The sequence below is a fragment of the Myripristis murdjan genome, chromosome 1 (genome assembly GCF_902150065.1).
Source record: "Myripristis murdjan chromosome 1, fMyrMur1.1, whole genome shotgun sequence".
Classification (NCBI taxonomy): domain Eukaryota; kingdom Metazoa; phylum Chordata; class Actinopteri; order Holocentriformes; family Holocentridae; genus Myripristis; species Myripristis murdjan.
Genome location: NC_043980.1, coordinates 38,709,835 through 38,732,562, shown reverse-complemented (window position 1 = coordinate 38,732,562; position 22,728 = coordinate 38,709,835). Strand labels below are relative to the sequence as shown.

Below are 22,728 nucleotides of genomic sequence, written 5' to 3'. Positions count from 1 at the left end.
TGAATGCAGGATAGGGTTAGGGGTCAATAAGGGTGGTCTAACTGCTGATGTGGCTAAAATTCCCCCCAGTGGGCCAATTAAGGGGAGGAAAAATGGCCCACCACATGTACCAAAAGACCTCTTAAAATAAGTGCTGAGGTCCTCCACAAAGATGCTGGTCAGTCAGGCAGAGGTCGGTGCAAACAGGTCGATTTCTGTCTGTAACAACAGCAGTCATAAGCCTAGAGTGCTCTCCGGAGGTGCACTGAGCTGGTCTGGGCTGTACTCCTACTTATAAACTATTTGGGAGGCCATCCCACCTTTCTGTGGGACCTGCTATTTTTTTTTAATCTGCACAAAAAACAATCATGTCAGACATACTCCCTGTCCCTTCCTGGAAACCACTGTGTCTGGCCTGGGCCTTCTTTCCTGCCATTTTTTTTTTAAACAGAATATTTTACTTAGTTGAAATTAGAGCTACAGCTATCGAATATTTTAGTAATCGAGTATTTGACCAAAAATTCTGCCGAGTAATTGAGTAATCGGAAAAAATGCGTTTTTGCCAAGATAAAGAGCAATTATGAATATATATATATATATATATATATATATACAGTACAGGCCAAAAGTTTGGACACACCTTCTCATTCAATGCGTTTTCTTTATTTTCATGACTATTTATACTGTAGATTCTCACTGAAGGCATCAAAACTATGAATGAACACATGTGGAGTTATGTACTTAACAAAAAAAGGTGAAATAACTGAAAACATGTTTTATATTCTAGTTTCTTCAAAATAGCCACCATTTGCTCTGATTACTGCTTTGCACACTCTTGGCATTCTCTCCATGAGCTTCAAGAGGTAGTCAAACTCTATGTCCACGTGTTGCATGCCACGCGGTTTTTGGAATGAAATAGTTTGTTTTAATATTCTAACACATTTCTGTTCGTGTTAATTTCGTCAGCTATTTTTCAATTTAGTTTTAGTCTTAGGGTTACTCATATAGACTGTTTAGAGGAAAGACTGTTTTAATTGGACACTTACGCCAGCACGTTTTTTTGTTTTATCATAAGCCAGCAGCTGTGCTATATTTTTATTTTTAATATTTTATTTGCCCAATCTACCTTGTCAATAAATTAGTTTACACATATTCCACCTCTGCCTCTTGTGTGTGTGTGTGTGGTGTGACCCGGGGATTTTACTCAATCAGTGCAACCTTGTAACACGTCCACTTGGACACATGTGGCTCCACCTCCCGAATTAACTCGCCTATAATATAGACCCTCCAGAAAAACGCGATTATGCGATTTATGCGATTCCCGCATAAATCACCAAAATGTCGCTGATTATGCTGAATGTCAATTATTTTCCAAAAGGGCGCATAATTCCCGCACATTTCGCATATTTTGCGAAATATGCGGCCTCGCTTGATTTCACAATTTCCGCATAAAATGAGAAAACTATAACTAAAGTAAATAAATGGGGTTGTGATGTTAATTTATATGCGACACCCGGCCCGACGTCATCAGCTCGCGCATTCACAACACAACAACGAGCTAATGGAAGAACGGCGCCCACAGGAGAGAGAAAAGATGATATTGCACCGAACAAGGTTCCCACAAATGGTGCAGTAAGGCTCTTAAACTATTTAGACCTATAGGTTTGGCTCACTGAGAGCTGTTATTTTTAGAGTTTAGAGTTGATGTTCAACAGTTGAGTTTAAACTGTTTTTGGAAACATTGTAGCAGGGGTCCGTTTCACAAAGCAGGTTTAGTGAAAACTCTGAGTCTGTTAAACCTGAAATGAGGGAAACTTTTAGTTTTTCGTTTCACGGAGGGAGGTAACTTAAGCTCTCGGTCAGTTACCGCAGTAACAGACTCCATGAAACTAACCTGGTTGGGAGGTTTTTCTCATGAAACCTCGAGTTTCTCTCTGTGTCCGCCCTCTTTCAGCCACACACGGTATTTAACTTCCTCATTCATTCAGTCAGCAGGCCAGTTTTGGCGTGGCATATTAGTTCTGCCGTCTGTTATTAATAATTAAAAAACAGTCAGTAGGCCTTTATTAGAAGTCCATTAGTAGTTAGGTGGCGACATTTTTTCACAAACATGGCGTGTCCTTTCGACAATGATCCCGTGGATGAAGGTGCAGTGTTACTGCGCAGAGAATTAAATATTCGTCGGGAGATGGTTATAAGACCGCGCATAGATGTTTATGCCGAGGTCTTACCTGTTTGAACAATGTTTTTATATTTCATCTTAAGATGCTGCCAAGTGCGCTTCTTCCCCGCGGCATTGCACCTAAATGAAATAAATTAATAGGCAACCTTTCAAGCAGTTTTCCCCTGTAATATTATTGTGATTGCAACGGACTACATTTAAACTTACGCACTGACCCGAGCAGAAATGTTCTCCCACGCCGTCTCCCTCTCCTTTGCCGCTGCAGCGGTGTTGCAGTAAAAAACATGTTCAGACTCGCTGTATGAATCCATTAAGATTTCCAATTCAGCTGGGATGAAAAACGCAGCCCGACGCGTCCCCGTTGCCATGGTGACTCGTCAAATCGGGGCTACATTGACGCTGTCTTTTTACAGCTGTGGTACACACGCTTAACTCCAGGTGAAACTACTCCGAGTTGATTAAACTAACTCAAATCAGCTGTTCTGGAACCTAAAAATCAGAGTTTTCTATCTCAGAGTAGATCAACTCAGAGTTCGGGGTAAGACTCGGAGTTTGTTGAACCTGCTTCGTGAAACGGACCCCAGATGGTTTGTTCTACCGCAATTTATACCTCAGCAGGAAGCATGTTTTATTTTTGACAAATTTGAGGAATGTTTAAGCCATGCTTAAGTTGATAAAATAAAATAAATTAAACATTACCAGCACTTTCTGTGATGTAGCTTGCTTCTAGTATGCCTGCCAGAGGATATCTTTAAAATTGGTCTTTTTCATTCAGTAGTAGCCTAGTAACAGGGCGTGGGAGAAGAATCACCTTTTTCCAGTGCCCGCATATTTCGCATCTTTTCGCATATTTCACAACAATTCGCATACTTCGCAACTTCCCGCAATTTCACCGCATAAAATGACATAAAAAACCCGCATATTTAATCGCATAATCAAAGATTTTAGCCCGCGGAATCAAGGATTTTAGTCCGCATAATCAAGGATTTTTGGCCGCATTTTTCTGGAGGGTCTAATTATATAATATATAATATGTATATATATAAAGCCAACTTGCTTTAGCCTCAGTAGAAGCCCTGAGAAAATCTACCTCCCTCTCTCCATCACAGGTTTAGGATTTAGGATTTAGGATAGCGCAGCCTGCCCTTAAAGGCAATGACACCTGGCACACTGATTGGTTTAACTGGCGTAACGCCCAAAACACGCCTATGCATAATATAGCGGGTAGCGCAGGTGTTTTGCGGATAGCGGGAGGTGCACAAGATAGCAACTTTTACAGCCTCTTCCTAAATCCTAAATCCGCAAATAACGGGTTTAGGGAGTCTGGCGCAAGATAGGGCCCTCAGTCTTGTGTCAAATGCCCTTATTAGGTTTAGTCATATTTAGTCAACGTGTATTCTTTTTTGTTTAGTCACATTTTAGTCGATGAAAAGTCTTGGCATTTTAGTCTAGTTTTAGTCAATGGAAATCCAAAGTATTTTAGTCTAGTTTTAGTCGACTAAGTTGCAAAGTATTTTAGTCTAGTTTTAGTCAAAAGTCTTTTTTTAGTCTTTGACCTGCATCATGTTGGCTTTTTTTTTTAAATTTAACAATATGTTAAATTATTATTTTAAAAATGTATGAGCAGTAGTATGCATGTGTTAACATAGATTGAAAAATAAGCCGAAGTGATACTTCTTCTATGAATAGACAAGCTAAGCCAGCGTGCTGCTGTTAGCCAGTGAAAATAGAGCGGAGTGGCAACTCTTCCCTTTGTTACACAATCTATGTCAGTACGCTGCTGTTTTAACCAGAGCCCATCTACGACGAGCCTTGCCACTCTCCATTAACCCCCGTTGTATCAAACTTGGTTGCAGTTCCACCGTAATTCCACTGGGGGTGATCGCGGGCGAGTGCAGAATGAATGGGGCTCTATGGAGCTAAACGGCTAAATTTGTCTCTTACTCCTGTTTATTGTTGAAAAAATCGCAAATACTGTTGTAGTTTCTGAAAGTCCAGTATGGATTATAGGTTAAAAGTGAAATTAGCGAGAACTTATATCCTTTCAGTTTCCTACAGTTTGGGCTGTTGTTGGCCATAACACGCTAGCATTTGCTAATGAATGCTGATTGGTCAGTGACGGACTTGCGGCTGTTTACGACGAGGGATCCCACTTGATGGCACCCGAAGACCAAGAGAAACGGGAAACCCCACTCTTAAGGAGGACTTTTCCATCAAAGTTGATATTTGTGTATAAAGAGAATGTCTGATATAGCACAGGCGGGCTCTCTCAAGTGTCTCCGTCTGCTCTCCGGAGACGGGCTCTGGAAATCGCCGTAAAGCAGCACCTCTCAATGTGTGACGTCATCACACTTTTTGAACGGCTTTTTAGAACAGATAGGTGAACTTAAAAAATCCAATATTCAGCTGAGTGTATTTTTTTAGCCCCAACTTTTGAAAACAGTATTCAAATTACTTGACAAAAAATTATTTCCAGAGAAAAGTGGATTTTTGGGGGTGAAGCCCCATAGACTCCCATTCATTCTGCACTCGCCCGCGAGCGCCCTCACATGGACAGAGACGTGTTTCCGAGACCCGGAAGTTAGACGAGAGTGGCACTTCTCCCCGTATTAGAGATTCTCTGGTTTTAACTTTGTTCTCACCGTGCTACGCTTCAGACAGCGCCGGTGGGTGTGTGCTCCTCAGTCACACACACACACACACACACACACACACACCTCGGCATGAGCACACAGCAGCGCAGGAGGAGAAAAACTAACGCGCGGTTGTGCCACATTAAAAATAGTCCGTGCGAAACACCGCGGATTTATATTTTTATTTATTTATTAAGCGATTCTTCGAGGCAGGAAAAATTACCCGAGGCAAAAAAAGAATCGAGGTACTCTATTACTTCAAGTAATCGTATCAGCTCTAGTCGAAATTATAGTACAGAGTCACAAGCTTTGTTTCTGGGTAGTTCATCTAACCATCTTGATTATTAGGTTATGAATTGTTATGCTTTCAAAAATAACGTTGTTAATATTTCAAAAAAAACTTCCACTGCATCTGCACTTGGGCAGTTTCAAACATGGGATGGTCTTCCAGACTTACTCAAAGTCCTTCAGATGTTCAGTCATTTACACAATTACTTCCTGTTTCCACTTGGGTCTGACACAATGTGAAGTCATGTCTTTTGACATGTGCCATGACAAAAGACACCTTTAATAACACTATGGCAATCCAGCCTTTTGGAAACCAAAGTCCATATAGATGGAAGCCCATAGAGATCCATATAGATGGGAGGGAGGACACACATGTCTAAGAGGATTTTTAATTTACTGAAACAGAACAGCCGTTGATCGGTGACTGTTGGTGACAGTAAAGCAGAGGACAGTAACAGCCTCTTACCCTCACTGTGTGCTCTTTTAACCTCGCTGGCCAGAAACCACAAAATCAATACAAATCATTTTGACCTGTTCTGCGCTCTTCCCTTCTTCTGTCTCGCCCCCATCCCTGCATCCTGCCTGATCGTATACCATATAATCTAATCCAAGGTGTGTGTGTGTGCGTGAGTGTGTGTGTGGGTGGGTGTGTAGGTGAGTAGGTGAGTGGGCCAGCCTGCCTGCCTGCCTGTATATCTATCTATCTATCTATCTATCTATCTGTCTGTCTGTCTGTCTGTCTGTCTGTCTGTCTGTCTGTAAATATAACCTAATTGGGAACCTTTGCGTGTTCTATTTGGATGAAAATTATGTTGTTGTTTTTTGTTTTTTTTCGGTGGCATAACTTGATAAAGACCATTTTGTTTTAAAATGTCCATTTGAAAAAAGTTTGGCTTGATCTACTACCTCAAGCTTAGTTTTTTTTTTTTTTTTTGGGGATAATGTTTTATAGGATTTATAGTCCAATATTATATCTTGTGACTATGGTACATTAAAAAAAATTATTCATAGAAAAGTGGAAAACTGTATATCAGGAAGTCACTATATTCACTGGTAAATATCAATAACACCTCAGTTATTTCTACTTGGAAACTGCCGTGTCTTATTTTGTCAAAAGAGCTTAACTTGAAATTGTTTTTGCTTGTTCTAAATACGCATTGGTCGAAGAGCACTAGAAAAAAGTAAGTAAAAGGACTGAGTAAGAGTTATTTTATAGTTTTTTAGACACAAGAAAACTGTTACATGTGAAGTTTTCTAAAGGGAACAGTGCACAAAGTTCTGCTGCTGATGGAGAGCTGACACAAGACGCACTCTGAAAGCAGTGTGGTTCAGAATGTAGTGCAGTGATTTTTCATACACGTGCATAGCGTGGCAAAACAGATCCTAAAGTTCACTTTTAGCACATAAATGAATGCAAACAAGGTGGATTGTGCCTATATACTGTACAAAACAAGTCCTGGCGTCCTTTTTCTTTTTTAGGAAATTAAACTTCTCTTTTCTTCTTATTATCCTATTCAAACTGGAAAGTAGATCCAGCAGCTAGCGTCTGCTTGAAACGTCCACATTGTATCCTTGAGCCAGGGAGAAATTACGTGATGCTACTGTCGCAAATAATTGTATTTATGCAGAGAAAAAGAAATTTTAAGGGTACTGGGACTATTTATATTCATATAATCTCCTTTGTTTGCAGAGGAGCACAGAGCAAATAATGAGGACATTTCACCACCATGTGGACCAAAGTTAATTTCTTGGTGACTTCAAAGAAAAGGTTTAATGAAATGCAAAGTAAAACATTCCAGCTTTTAGCATTCCCACCGGCAAATATGTTGTTTAACAGGAGCTCATTCCTGTAGCCCTGGCCTTCATATTGGCACAAAGTTCAAGCTCGGACAGCTGAGTAGTTAAAGGTGGCCTCCCTGCTCCCAAGGGTCTGCTGAGAGTAATGGTCTGTGGAGTGGATGGAGTGTGTGTGTGTGTGTGTGTGTGTGTGTGTGTGTGTGCTCCTCATACTGTTTGTTCAGCATCAACCATCCGCCTGCCTGGCGACGTTGGACTGGAGGAAATGAAGCAGCTTCCTGCTGTTTAACTATGTATTGTACAGTGTGTGCGCCTGTTCTCATTTTTTCCTCCTCTTCTTCATTCATCCCTCCTTCCTTCTGCTGTTTCCTCTACATCCCTTTCTCTACTCTCCCCGCTTCCCTCCTTCTTTTATTCCTCCTCTTCCATCCTCTTCCTCCTCCACTCCCTTATTCCCCCTCTATCCCTCCCTTCCTGCCTTCCCTTCCCTCCTCTTCCATCAAATCTTCAAAGAGAAAAATAGAAAGAGTCATAAAGTGGTATAGGTAAGATAGAGGGTGGAAAAAATGATAATTTCCCACTTCCTGGTTTTCATCCAATCACAGTCCATTATCCCCTTGTCATCAGTGACTGCAGCTTTAATGGAGGCCTACAGAGAGGATGATTGGATTAAGGTGAAATATAATCTCTTGGATATGGTTTGTGGTGTGCACTAGAACGTAGAGGCTGATAAATGGTGTTGAAATGGGATGTATTCCAGTCAGTGTAGTTAACCTCTAATATGATGGATATGATGCAGCTTGTCTCATTACATATTTATAGTAGAAGCGATCAATATTCCAGTGGCTGTCTATTCGAAGACCTCAACATGAACTGATACAAATTGGACATTTTGATTAAATTTCACACGTTTGTTAAAATGTATTGTAGAAATGTGATGATAAAATCAGCTAACACTTCAGTCTGATGCATGCTCGGCTGATAATATGAAAATGATTGCTACAGTTTCTACAGGAAATCAAAAGCCAATAAATAAATACAAAATCAACGCTTTAAAGTAAGGCAATAATTGGTTCAAGTCAGTTTTTCTGCTCACTTTTTCTGTTTGATACCATACAATAGTCTATATCCATTTCATAAAAACTTTTTCATTTTCTGATCTGAAAATTCCTCTGCTGTACAACAAGTGACGAAGCAGCAACAGGCTTTTGTTTGGACTTGTACTGCGTTCGAGCCATATCCTTATAACCGTAAAGGCTAGTTTCCTACTCAGAAAAAAACATTAGTATTTAGGGACTGCCCACTGTTCTGAAGGCCTATTATTCCAAAACCCCAGTTGTCCAAAAAAAAAAAAAAATCCCACTGGACCAAAAGCCCAATAGTCTGATGGCTTATTATCCCAAAAACAAACCCATTATTCTGAAAGCACATTATTGTGAAAGGGGTTAGGGTTAGGTTAAGGTTAGGACATGGTTCAGTATTAGGAAACAATAAACTCAATATCTCATACCAGCCCCATTCCAAATCTCAGTAGTATAGGCAGCTTGCAGGTTGAGTGTTCAAGAGAAAAGGCACTGGCCCATACTCATGGCTGACCTGCCACAGCCCTGAGCAACAACACACCTCGACACTTGGCAGGCCCTGATGCCTGGGACTGGGTTGCAGGAACTTTCAGACTTGGTCCAGCCTTATGGAATCACCTCGTCCCCTTAGTCTTTACCTGTTGCTACACGTATTGTTGATAGTTATTATGGGGTTGTTGGGAAGAATGGGCCTGAGTGGATCACAAAACCCTGCATCCCCAATGCTATTGCAATGGTTGGTGACTGTTGGTTGTTAGAACTTTATTATTAGAGAATCAAATAAGAAGGAGCTGTTCTCCTTCATACTGACCATGCCATGTGGGATCAACTGTGGGATCTGCTGCCAACTTTAAGTCCTGTTCCTGGATCACAGTGCATTAAACCTGGTATCAGAGTGAATTAAAGTCCATGTGGCTGTCCTAATGCCTGGTACTGACAATGCTATGGGCCAATTCTCTTCCTGTTGATTATTAGTCTGATATATATTATTAAAAAGCATGTCACTGAATGCCAAATAATAGATTTGATTCAACCGCTTGTTTTCCCCAGGAACAAAATTGGAATAGAAATTAACTTTATGAGTGTTGTGCACCAGCTAGAAATTTGACATTTAACTTTAAATAGGTGTGTGAGCCCTGCACTTGGAGTTTCTCTGCCAGTTCCTTCACTGCGGGATGCAGAGACGTTCATTTCAGTCGCAGTGTGCCCGAGGCCACCAAGTCCAAACGGTTGTGGTACTTGGACATGCGTTGGACTTGGCTGGATCCTTGCTCAACAGGAAAGCAAGTCGAAGCAGCCTTGTCTTCTCCCAGAGAGCTGGGTAACACTCGCTTGGCATGTTTGACCCACGTGCTGCCCCAAACAGATGTGTGTAAAGTGGGCCGCACCTCTTCATCGCCCTGAATATCGATGGGATGCTCCTGGATAGTGGGATCGTGTTCGGTCACATCCACCTCAAAGGGCTGCACCGCCCAGATGGAACTATATGCTGGTCAGCATTTGTCAGAGGAAGAGAGCTGAATGGAGAAATCGTTTATTGTAGCCTACTTTTGGTAGCCTGCTATTCTAAACTCAAAGATGCATCAGATTGGATGTCATATCATCATTTTCTCTTAACCAGAGGGGATTCTAGTCTAGTGTTTTGATCTGAGTCTAGTTTAAGAATTATTAAAGGTCTGAGATTGGCCAAAGTTAGGGTCAGGTTGTGGTTAGGGTCTAACGTGTTATTTAATTCTAAAATGGTTAAGATTAGCGTTTGGATTGGTTTGGACCTAGTTTAGAATTCTAGTTAAGAGTTCATACTACCCTAAAAGAGTTCATACTACCCTAAAATCACTTGTCACTTGTAATTTCTCAGGCACTTCCCCATGTTTTTAAGAGACTCAAGTGTGAATTTGTTTAGGTTCCAAAACAGATCACTGTCAATGTCTGTCAAGAATCCACACTGGATTGTTTGTGCGTGCGTGTGTGTGTGTGTGTGTGTGTGTGTGTGTGAGGAATTTTGTCTGTGTGTGTGCATCAGGAGGAGGAAGGAGGGGCTTGAGGAGTTATTTAGATAACTGAGATGAAAAAGGCGAGTCAGAGATAAAGAGAGAGAGAGAGGAAGGAAAAGGCAGAGAGAACGGGAAGTAGAGAGAGAGAGAGAGAGAGAGAAAAAACTGTTTACTTGTTGATCAGTTTGTCATGATAAATGAATGCCAACGCTGAATTTACAGGAAGAAAAGCTGAAGACAGTCATTACTGAGCAGCACAGATTTATTTACTGCATTTTTTCAAGCAGCTCGACCTGTTCCAATATGATGAAATATAACTTTGGGATATTTTGAAGGAAGCCTGGAAGATTGATTATTTTTCTTTTTTTTTTTTTTTTTATTGATGAAGACTTCGGCCAATTCTGAAGAGCTAAAGGCAGGATTTTGAAAATATGCAGCAAACAGTGTAGACACATGCACACAAACACACACACACATACACATTCCTCTGCTGTATTCACCGGCACATGCAACCACACACTCCCATCACACACACACAAACATAAAATCAACCTGACTGATTCTTTTTGCACTTAATCGCACACATACACCCACGAGGCGAGGATGTGGTCGTGCATAACCGACTTCTTCACCTATGAGACCACCAAGTCCGTGGTGGTGAAGAGCTGGACCATCGGCATCATCAACCGAGTCGTTCAGCTGCTCATCATCACTTACTTCATCGGGTCAGTACATCACTTTATGTTTATACCCTTTAACTTTATTCATAAACTGACATATTTTCAGACTTAATGAGTGCCTGCTTGAAATTTCCAATCAAGAAGAGGAATCATGAGGAGTTAAAACTAAACACAGCTGTTTCTATTTCTTTGAGTCAGTCTTGTATTTTTTCTGAACTCTCTTAAGCACTTTGCACTTTAAACAGCTGTTTCTTTGTATTTCTTAAGTCGGGTTTGTATTTTTATCTCCCCGCTGGTCATGTATTGCCTCCCCTGTTACTGTGTGTAGGAGAATGTGTTGTTTGCTTGTTTTGTTTATGTAAAGTTGGGACTGTAGAAACTGAATTGTCCTTTGGGGATAAATAAAGCAATCTGAATCTGAATCTGAATCTGAATAAAGTGTATGAGTGTGAGCCACAGCTGGAACACGCAAACAAACCAAACAGCATGAACCCGAAACATTTTCATGGCACATCAAAAATGTTTCAGTCAAGCAACTCTTTTTTTCACTGTTGGATTTCATATCAATGATGTAATCTTCTGTACTCACCTCCTCTAACACTGATTATATGACTGAGTCATATATACACTGGCACCCTCACCCTCTTAACCTTTCTGTGATCTTCAAAATTGATTAACATGTTAATTGATGTTTGCCCTCATGTCTCCATTAAATTAGGAAGAGTCATTAAATATGAAGCAAAAACAAAAAACAAAACAAAACAACAACAAAAAAATGTTGATCATGTTTTAGAGACATTAAACAATTAATGGTCAAATTGACCCAAAAGATAATGAGATGGTTCAAGTTTATGCTTCAGTTTATGCAACTAAGACAAATTACATGTATTTCTGAAGCAACACGGAGGGCACACTGTACTAACCCTTGCTGAAAGAAAATATATTTAACAATATATTACATGAAATATATTACAATATATTACATTTAATATATGGAATTACATTATATTTATATGTTATGTATTTGAAAATGTCTTAATTAATTTAAGTAATTAAGTAATTGCGCATTTCAGACATTGCAATATCTTGGAAAATATAGACCAGTTCCCATACATGGAAATGTATTATCTAATATATCACATGATATTTTCCAATATACTGCAATATATTTTTGTTTCGTAAGGGAAGATTTAGTTAGATGAAGATTTATCTTTTGAAGAACATTTTCAAGAATGGGTCAAAAAGCAAGATTTAAATTAGATTTTTCTTTTCTATAGAAGTTAAAAAAAAAAAAAAAAAAAAAAAAAAGGCAACAACTAACAAATGCACCATTTCTATCCATACTTTAATATACAGATTTAATTTGCATGGCCACTTGACACAGTATATCATAGTACACTCATAGATTTCCTGGTGGCAGCTTCAGAACTCATCACTGCACATTGAAAAGTTGGCTTGACTTCAGAGTATGGAGGGACTATCACTGGCTTATTGTTACTTACAAATTAGTATTAAAAAAAAAAACTGCCACCCTGGATTTGTTTTCTTTTACAGCTTAGACCCATTATAGGACATGCTTATTCTCAGCAGTTCATTACTCTTTATAAACATCATATGAAAATTCATTTAGAAAAGACTGACTTGTCATTCTCATTCGTCTTCTAGAGGGAAACAGCAATAAGAGTCCCTCCAACTGGACACACTGATTAACAACTAGGACTTCAGGCTCATTTTAAATATTGTTCTGCAGGAACATTGTGTTTGCTTTTCAAAACAAAATAGTTTTTGCCCATTCTTCTCTATATTCTTGTAATTGTATGCATATTGTGCATTTACTTGAATTTTGTGGTTTCATCGTTATTGCCTATTATACTTTTCATTGTGGTATTTCCAGGGCAACACTGTATAAGAGAGCCTTGCTCTAAAGAGAACTCTCCCTGGTTAAAGAAAAGTTTAACTATAATCTATTTCAGCTGCAATGTGCCACTGGCTGATCAAAACTGGAACAGAGAACAGACTTCCCTGTTCAAATCAATATAGTAGGATGGTCACAGCAGTGACCAGCAAACTGCTCTGTCTCAGGCTAATTTCCATTTAAACCAACTTGTGGCCAGTCGCTGACTCACTGAGGTGAGAGGTTCCAGAGGGGAACCGAGGATTGTTGGACCAGTTGATAAAACATTGAATATGGCTTTAGGCACACCGCCACAGCACAACATATCTTCATGTTACCAAAGCAACTAACCACAATCACCATTTAATTCTGAACTGACCAAATGACAGCAGCAGATACTTCAATGTCCTTTCTACTGTCCTGTGTGTGTGTGTGTGTGTGTGTGTGTGTGTGTGTGTGTGTGTGTGTGTGTGTGTGTGTGTGTATGTGTGTGTGTGCGTGCATACCTGTGTGTTTAAGGTGGGTGTTTCTCCATGAGAAGGCTTACCAAATAAGAGACACGGCTATAGAGTCCTCGGTGATGACCAAGGTCAAAGGATTTGGAATCTACAACAACAGGGTCATGGATGTCGCAGACTATGTCACTCCTCCACAGGTATGCACGGATGGAGGGGTGAGGGAGGGAAGGGATAGGAGTACAGATGAATGGATACATGGAGTATTAGATGATGTACTATGAATTTATTTTTCCACAGGGAGGCTCAATGTTCTGCATCATCACCAAACTGATCACTACAGAGAACCAAGTACAAAGCTACTGTCCTGAGGTTAGATATATGCTCTACTACTAATGCTGTTACAACTGTTAGACCTCTGCCACTACTACATCTCTCAGTGCTGCTACTACTACAACTACACTGTTACTGCTGAAGTACCGCTACTATACCAATTCTGCCTATGCAAGCATTAGAATCACTATCATTATTCCTACTACCAATCTGCCGTTGTGGGAGACTACTGGCTGACTCTTCTGGCTGGTACAGCAACCCTTTTCCCACCATTAAAATAGCAGAAGTGGACTTGGACACACACGTTAATATAACGCTCATGGAGATGAAGTGAAGTAGATAGATAGATAGATAGATAGATACTCCCGGAGGAAACTCACAGTTTTCAGCAGTATCCACAGAATACAAGATTAAGTAAATAAAAAATAAAGAATAATAAAAAATAAAGAATATAAAAAATAAAGAATAAAAGATGACCATCGAGATCTAAAGATCTAAGTACCCAATGTGCAAAAAACAATGTGCAAAAAACCGTGTGCATAGATGTATACAATGTGCATAGATGTGGGCAATGTGCAAATTTACAGTATAAACAGATGATAAATAGCAGCAAGCAATATATACACTATAAACAAGGAATATATAAAAAATAGAAATATGAACAGTTTAAACAGCAGAGAAAAAAAATAACCTAAACCTGAGGAACAACACGCTCCTACGGAGGTTCAGGGTTCGTGTGAAACCATGAGACCAACCATGAGACCAAGTGACAGAAGTGGATCCCAGTCAAAGTTTCTCTTGTGGAAGCAACAGGATCTTGTGGTTACTGCTTGTCATAGTGCTATACACTGCCATACCTATCTGCTGATAGGTATGGCAGTGCCCCTTTCCCCCTCTGCTCTTTAGGATCTTCATAAACACATTATCGGGGGGCACGTCCGGTTTAGTGGCATGAGAGATTCCTGTCCTCTAAAAATTACTTAATCCAATTCAACTGCATTCTCATTTACATTACGGGTTTTCGTAAACCCACCTCCTCCCCAGGTCCACCTGTTTATATCTGGTTTTATATTCTTTGTGTGTGTGTGTGTCTGCTGCCCAGAGTGAAACGAAGTACAGGTGTACCCATGACAACAATTGCACACGGCACCTCAACAAGCCAGGAGGATATGGTGAGAGCAGCCCTCTTTCTCTCTCCTATCATTCTTTCATTTATTAATTCATTCAGTCCTGTGTGCTGCTTTTCAAGATGCATCACTTTGCAGCATCACAGTAATGAAGCGGCCCCAAAGGACTGCTCCATGATGTAATATGTGCTCTGCCTTAGGACGTAAAGTGCTGGTGCTCTTGGCTGATTCAGAGGCATTGTGAGACTGACTGTCATTTAGGAGCAAGGCTGCACTGCAGTAATGTGGGAGCTGTTTTGGGCCATGCTGATGAAGAGACTCAACCACAAAACAAAGAAGGACATGGTGGAAGGCCTGGCTGGACAGCTGGAGAAAAAGCTTGTCCGGGGCCAGTTGCACAGCTGTACCTACGTTCTAACAGAAACTAGCTGTAACTGAAGAGTTCACTAAATTAAATGTACACACCGCTAAATCAAAACAGGTTGCACCACACAAACATTACACTTAAAACTTACAGAATACTCACACCTACCTTTCGGCAGGTGTAGCTGTTACTTTACACACTGACTAGATAAATAGAAGAATAGAGTTAGCTAGTCAAATTATCTATCCATTAATGTGTCCACAGTAGCAGCTATTTTGTTTTGCTTTAGCGTTTACTGCTGCATGGGGAAAGTGGACTGCTTAGCTGCTTAATTAACCTTATTATTAGTTAAGCAGTTTTCTATTGGACACAGCTATGAATGTTGTTTAGTAACCCATTTACACATTATGAGACTTAACTAGTTAAGATATTCCTTATTTTGGAGTGTAACCCAGTCTAGTTTTCCCCCGGTATGCACGCCATCACGTTGAGGAAATACACAGGCATGGCCCGACATCATTATAAATCAATAGTTCAAATACAGTCATCACGTCTTCCATTTAACTAAAAAACGTTTTTGGTCCTTTTAATCAGACATGGGATGTTTATTTACCTTGACAGTTTCGGAGGTCAATTGTACACTAACCTCGCGACAACTGCCACCTACAGTACATACAGTAGGTGTAGCGGGTGGCAGACGTCAGACTGGGAATGGGCGGCTCGCCCCGGGGTATTATTATTACTTTTAATAAATGCAGGTTAAATACGGGAAATTTACGGGAAAATACTAATACGGGAGGGGGCCGGGAAAGGAGGGTAAAATACGGGAAAATCCCGGCCAAAACGGGATACTTGACAGGTATGGTTTTAAGGCTGTAAAACCCCTCACTACACACTTTATACACTTTTCTCAGACAGGCATTAACATTTTCTCACTTTTCTCTCTTGTTTAAACACTCTCAAAGTTCAAACCTTCGTAGAAAAATAAGTCCAGTATTACAGAATGAACGCATTCTGTACTGTACAGGAGAAACGGCATGGAGGAGATTGATTGACAATGGTCTACAGTCCCTTAGCCAATCAGGACGCAGAACACAATGTGCGGGTTCTCCCTTAGCCAATCAAGACGCAGAACACAATGCGCTGTAAAAAAAAAAAAAAAAAAAGCATGCAAAATTGCACTAAAAAAAAATCCGCAAAACTGCAAGGCCGCAAAAGGTGAACGGCGAGGGACAACTGTATAGACATCGAAACATACAAACATGCAAACATGGCAACAGATTCACAAAGAGCTGGAGCCACCCGACCCTGGCTTCTAATGTTTTTTCTGAAGAGGCAGCTGAATCATAACTCATGAACTAAACTGAATTGAGTTGAATTTTTTGACGTTAACGTTATTAGTACCAAAACAGCATTAAATGTATTCATATGAAGATTTTTGAGAAATACCTCTTCAAATCTGTTGTTTATTTGCAACACATCTATGTCATGTAACACCTTTTCATTTTCTCCTCTTTTCTCCTTTCCTCTTCCTCGTCCTTTTTCCTCCTCAGGAGTTCCCACAGGCAGATGTGTCCGATTTAACGACACCATGAAGACATGTGAGATCAGAGGGTGGTGTCCTGCCGAGATAGACTACCTCAAAACGTAAAGCACCACACAGAATGATGCCAAAACCAGAAAAAATGAGGCCAACTCAAACAGAAATAGCAGAATTGTGACAGGAAAATGAAAATGTTTTGCTGTTCCAACATCTCCCCTCCCTCTCTCCCCTCAGTGAACCAATGATGGAGGTGGAAAATTTCACCATCTTCATCAAGAACAGCATCCGTTTCCCACTCTTCAACTACACCAAGTATGACAGCCATGATTAGAACAGTGTGACAATGACTGATTCTTTTTTTTCCCCCATTTGAGTACAACTGGTTTCATTGATTTTTTTGTGGCGATGGTCTGAACACATGTTTGTATGTGTGTGTGTGTGTGTGTGTGTGTGTGTGTGTGCGTGCGTGCGCAGAGGAAACTTCCTCCCCACCATCACACAGAACTACATCAGGACATGTAACTTTGACATGGTCAACCACACCTACTGCCCCATTTTCAGAGTGGGAGATGTGATCCGCTACGCGCAGCAGAACTTCACTACACTGGCACACAAGGTACACGCACAAAGACGCACACACACATGCACACACACACACATGCACACGCACTTCTCTCACTCTTTTGAACGGTGTCAGGGAGGAGTGATAGGGATCAAGATTGGATGGATGTGTGATCTGGACAAGGCGGACGACCAGTGTAACCCCTCGTACTCCTTCACCCGGCTGGATGCCGCGTCCGAGAAGAACGCCGTCTCCCCCGGCTACAATTTCAGGTATTTACTACAGATTTCCATTGCTATGAGTTTTGCTGTTGAATTGTGTCCTCCAATAGTGAATATTTTGTGCTGCTATTTTTAAATTTGACCATTTTCTTTTAATCAAAAACTCCTAAAATGAGAAGTATTTATTGTTTCAATGAAACTTTTATCCTTGTTGTGGTGGTCAAAGCCTCTTTAACTGCATTTATATCACTCCTTATATCACTCCTCCACACACACACACAAAGCAGTAGTTCTGATTGAATATCCAGGTGTAAATCCATTTTGCCTTTTCACTACTTTGAAGTGTGACCCTGCTGAGGTGTGTTTCCCACAAGCAGATCTCAGCACCACCCATGCTGGCTTGGATTCACAAATGTCAACCCCCAGTTCATTCATGACTAACAGAAAATCAACATATTATAAACACAAATCAAGGCTGTGGCTGCTTGTTAGGATAAAAATCTGTCATCCCATATTCTCCCTGTCGCATAGAGAGGACAGATAGCATAGACAGGAGTTGAGGCATTGAGGATATGATTAAGTTTGGTGACAATAAGTATAAATCTACTGTAAAACAAACTTCAGAGAACTTCCATCATATCCAACTAGACCAAACCTGATTTTGGCCCCTATACTGGCAAACCCAGGATCACCCTGACCCTATTTACTAGCACAGTGTTTCTTTGGCTATGATTTCAGACTCCAGGTATTGAAACCAGTAGGTTAAAAAGGGTGTACAGTTTCTTTTTTCGTTTTTGGCCACCATTATATGATCTTTCTTTACATTTTTTACCTCACCTGTTTTTGCCACTAGTTTTATCTGCTTTATTTACCCTTTGCAAAGTGCTTTTTAAACCAAACCTGAACTTTTATAGGGTGTCTGCCTGTGTCGTTCCCTGGCTGTGATTTGAGCCCACATGGTAGAGAAATATCCTCAGTAGCTGCTCTGTGCTCCCTGGCCTCCCATGGCCTAATCTATAATACTGTATTTACGCCTCTTCATTCACATCCACAGTGCAGAGAAACTGCTTGCAAAATGACATTTTTGCACATAAATGAATGCACCCAAAGCAGATTATGCCGAAATAAAAAACAAGTCCCACTACCCATTTTTTTCATGTTATTATATTATTACTATCAGGTGGTTTCTTCCTGGCACGAGGATACTATGAGAAAAGTTCCAACAGACGCTACCTGCCAGATTGCCAGATCTACTTTATAATTCAATTAGGAAAAGAGCAAGTAAGGAGCTGATTAATTTTCTCAAAAAAAAAAAAAAAAAAAAAAAAAAAAAAAGGGTACCAGCACAGTTTTTTACATTGGCATAATGCTTTGTTTGTGTTCATGTATGTGCTAAAAGTGTTATTTTGGGAGCTGTTTTGCTATGGAAGTGAATGGAGAGATAGAAATGCAGTATTCTAGATTAGATTAGATTAGCAGCCAAAAGGAGCATGGAGCAGCTAATAAGAATATTTCAGCACCATGTGGACTCACACAGGGAGCTATACGACCCAACATTGTAGCAAAGTTCAAGTTTGCTGTAATTGTGTGTAATAAGTGTGCTAACAAATAAAGATCATCAAATATATACTAGTCACTTGGAGACAGATAAATAAACTTCAGGAAATGTACCAGATAACTGTGTGTATGTATTTATTTAATTGTAATGTAATAGCACTCATGTGACTTTTGTGTCTGTAAGGTTTGCCAAGTATTACAAAATGGACAACGGGACAGACTACCGCACGCTGGTCAAAGCCTTCGCCATCAGATTTGATGTCCTGGTCAATGGAAATGTGAGTATGCCCTGGTGTGTATGTGTATTATATTATTTTGTATTTCTCTGATAAATGTCATATCATTTCATGATTACTTTTTTCTCTGTAAATTCATATATACTTAGGAAGGGCTTAGCTCCTTAAGTAAGAAAATAAAGTCACTTCGTTCCATAAAACATCAGGTGTTTTCAGCTCAAACTGTCTCCTATTCTCATGTAGTTCTTCCAAACCTTTATTAGGCTAGAAACTTTTGGGAGAGAGCAGATTTGAAAAGGCCACCAAGGGATTTGTCACTAGAGCATGGAATGATTAGGGGAAATAAATTAATAAGGAAGTAAAGGTATTTGTTGCACATCCACATTTCCAGGTGTTAATGGATAGCCAAGAGATTGAAATTTTCCTAGTATAAACTACCATTTGTCTTCTCTAGGCAGGGAAATTCAACATGATCCCAACACTCATCAATATGGTGGCAGCCTTCACATCAGTGGGAGTGGTGAGTTTTGCATGTGGCAGCATTTGGAATAGTTTTTGGGCAAGGCCAAAAACATTTTACAGCAGGGCAAACCCAGGTGTTACTGATAATATTATTTAATGGAAAGGCTCTCATACACTTAAATGGAAAGGAACCTTAATTGTAGTTTTCCAACACCTGTGTTTGCTCTGCTATTTCATGTCAAAATGATGAAAACAGTCTATAAGCTGTTCTTTGTTGCTTGGCAAAAGCATGCTACCAAGCACAAAAATCAGCCAGTCGTAAATGGCAGTTTGAGTAACATACCTTTTTACCATTAGATGTGAGGTTTTAGGGTGTAACCACACCCTCAAGTACATAAAAGGAAAATCTGCTGCTGTGAGTACTTTTTGTGTTGTAGTGATGTAACCCTGACACAGAGTTATTCCTATGCTCCCATGACCCCGTGTTCTCCGGCTCTATATAGCAGATAATGGAAACCTGAAAAAGATGTTCCTCAGGCCTGCATTCAGGGTAGGGTTAGGAGTAATGCTTTTTAACAGAATATTGAACTGGGAAACATAAAATAGGACCCTGGGAACTTAGGACTTTGTGAACATAGGACTCTGAACATAGGACCCTGGGAATATAGGACTCTGTGAACATAGGACTCTGTGAACATAGGACTCTGTGAACTTAGGACCCTGGGAACCTAGGATTCTGTGAACATAGGACCTTGGGAACATAGGACTCTGGGAACTTAGGACTCTGTGAACATAGGACTCTGTGAACATAGGACCCTGGGAACTTAGGACTCTGTGAACTTAGGACTCTGTGAACATAGGACTCTGTGAACATAGGACCTTGGGAACATAGGACCCTGGGAACTTAGGACTCTGTGAACATAGGACCTTGGGAACATAGGACCCTGGGAACTTAGGACTCTGGGAACTTAGGACTCTGTGAACATAGGACTCTGTGAACATAGGACTCTGTGAACATAGGACCCTGGGACCTTAGGGCTCTGTGAACATAGGACTCTGTGAACATAGGACCTTGGGAACATAGGACCCTTGGAACTTAGGACTCTGTGAACTTAGGACTCTGTGAACATAGGACCTTGGGAACATAGGACCCTTGGAACTTAGGACTCACTTCACTTCACTTCACTTCACTTCACTTATCTTTCACAAACAGGATTATAGGCAGGCCTGGCTTAGCCTTGTCCCAGGATCCCTGGGTTGGACCTCTGTTGGAGCTTCTCAGTCTGAACTGTAGTAAAGCTGTTTTTAACAAGTTTTTATCTCATGCAATTAATGCGCTAATGTTGACAGCCCTAGTTGTTGTGATTGTTCTCCAGGGCACGGTGCTGTGCGATATCATACTGCTGAACTTCCTGAAAGGGGCAGAACAGTACAAGGCCAAGAAATTTGAGGAGGTAAAATACTGAAAGCCTAAGACATTGTGAACATGATCATGATCAGTGAAAATGATGCATTTCAAATCTAATTGTATCCAAACACTGAACACATATGACATATAACCATAGATATGTAGGTGTCAAGCCCTAACCCAGCCCACATATAAAACCTAGCATCTCTAAACATGAAAATCATCAAATGAGCATTGAAGCGTTCAGTGATGATTTCTAAGGTAATATATCCAACTGACCACCAACATTTATTTCTCCCTCTGTAGGTGTCGGATGCTGAACTGGATACCAATATCAGAGGTCTGTACCGCTCCAACCTGTCAGTCAGACATGATGAGAAACTCTCCACTGACTCCGGGGCTTTTTCTCTTGGACAGTACAGCTAATGGACAGGGGCGACAGGAGGGAGTAGTAAACTGTGATGTTGGCTGAAGAAGTTGGCTGAGTTTATCCAAAACATCAAACTGTTACAATAATCTTTGTGTTAATGGACATCAATGGAACAGTGAATGTATGTATATGTATTTGAAAAGGTTTTTATGTTACACTAAAAAGACAACCTGGTTTCAGACCTGTGAATCGTACGGTCAGTGGGTCTAATGTTGCCCAGTTCATGCTTTTCATTGGCTTTTTGGCAACAGCTCTTGAATTTGTTCTGACCCCTTTCACCAATAAATTGACTTGGCATTTGGAGGTGGCTAAAGTTGCTGAGCTAGACTGATTTGCAGTAGCGCTGTCAACTGGTCAAAGCAGCTGCTGAGCCCTCATTGGTTGGCGGATTTCAAACCCCTCTGTCTGCAAAAATCAGCTAATATGCAAGGCAATTTCAGACTGAATAATGGAGTGCAAACAGAATGGTCACTCAGTCTAAATGTGAGACCACCAAACAGATTCTCTCTTTGGATCTTAAGATCAAATGCGTACAACACAACATGTACTACCGAGAATAATAGTAATATTCTGGCCATTTGTCTTCAGAATTAAGCCATTTAAAGAGAACTGATAGCACATGGCAGCAGACAACTATTATAAAGTGTTTACATGACACAGCTGTGTAAGACAAAATGTGGCTTTGACTATAACTCAGCAAAAGTGAGACCAAATTTGATCTTATCTATCATTTTACAATCTTAATGGACAATAAAGACAAAAAAAGCCATAAAATATTTTTGGAGCCATCCTTAAAAAATCATATTAGTGGAGGATTCAAGACCAATGTGTCTAAAGCCCTATTGGAATTTGTTTTACAGAAATGGAAAATAGCCAAGTACTAAACCTATTAGTACAGACTTCTATTAACCTCGCATAGCCATCTTACCTCATGACATCATATACTTTTGTTTCAATCACAAAACCATCTGCCACTTTGCAGAATAAGGTTTTAAATGCAAAGCAATCAGCTCATAAGAAATGAAGCACTGTTTGAGTTTAAAATACTAATTTGGATATGGACTAGTTAGACGTATTGCCACATGTATTATCTGCAGCATTATAATACCTCTTACATCAATAATTTGATGTCCTGAAAGGCAGCATTGGTACACCATGCACGAGTCATGAAATGATCAAAATTAAATTGCCATAGCCTCTGCAGCCACATCACAGACAGTGATTTGCCCCATGTACTAGTGATTTGTGAAAACAGAGCTCCATACAGCCATGCTGAATCCTCATTATGTGAGTAAATCAATTGAAGAGCTCAGGCATGAGGCACTATATAGTGATGACAGTGTGTAAATGGAGGCAACACTACCATCTCTAAAATAAGACTGATTACAGAGATCTCTTGTCCAGTGTAAACTGCCCATTACCACTACATACTGCATGTCCTTTGCTAATAATTACTTTACATCTATTAGCTATCATCCAGTCATGAAAGAGAGCACAGAAT

The 22,728-nt window shown here is 40.2% G+C and overlaps 1 protein-coding gene across 1 annotated transcript; it reads left to right on the top strand.

The window, feature by feature from the left end:
• Positions 1-10,155: 10,155 nt before the first annotated feature.
• Positions 10,156-21,240, top strand: p2rx3b (purinergic receptor P2X, ligand-gated ion channel, 3b). The gene is made up of 12 exons (XM_030058940.1): positions 10,156-10,680; positions 13,049-13,184; positions 13,285-13,356; positions 14,420-14,489; positions 16,362-16,455; positions 16,586-16,663; positions 16,826-16,967; positions 17,049-17,185; positions 18,876-18,969; positions 19,382-19,447; positions 20,766-20,843; positions 21,104-21,240. The coding sequence occupies exons 1-12, from the start codon at positions 10,559-10,561 to the stop codon at positions 21,221-21,223; spliced, it is 1,209 nt and encodes a 402-aa protein (XP_029914800.1). The 5' UTR covers positions 10,156-10,558; the 3' UTR covers positions 21,224-21,240.
• The last annotated feature ends 1,488 nt before the right edge of the window (positions 21,241-22,728 follow it).

What these genes read in the sequence shown, in the direction of transcription:
- p2rx3b (XM_030058940.1), top strand. Translation starts at nt 10,559, where the DNA reads ATGTGGTCGTGCATAACCGACTTCTTCACCTATGAGACCACCAAGTCC. An exon ending in TACAAAGCTACTGTCCTGAG is followed by an intron (nt 13,357 to 14,419) that starts GTTAGATATATG and finishes TCTGCTGCCCAG; the next exon opens with AGTGAAACGAAGTACAGGTG. An exon ending in CCTTCACATCAGTGGGAGTG is followed by an intron (nt 19,448 to 20,765) that starts GTGAGTTTTGCA and finishes ATTGTTCTCCAG; the next exon opens with GGCACGGTGCTGTGCGATAT.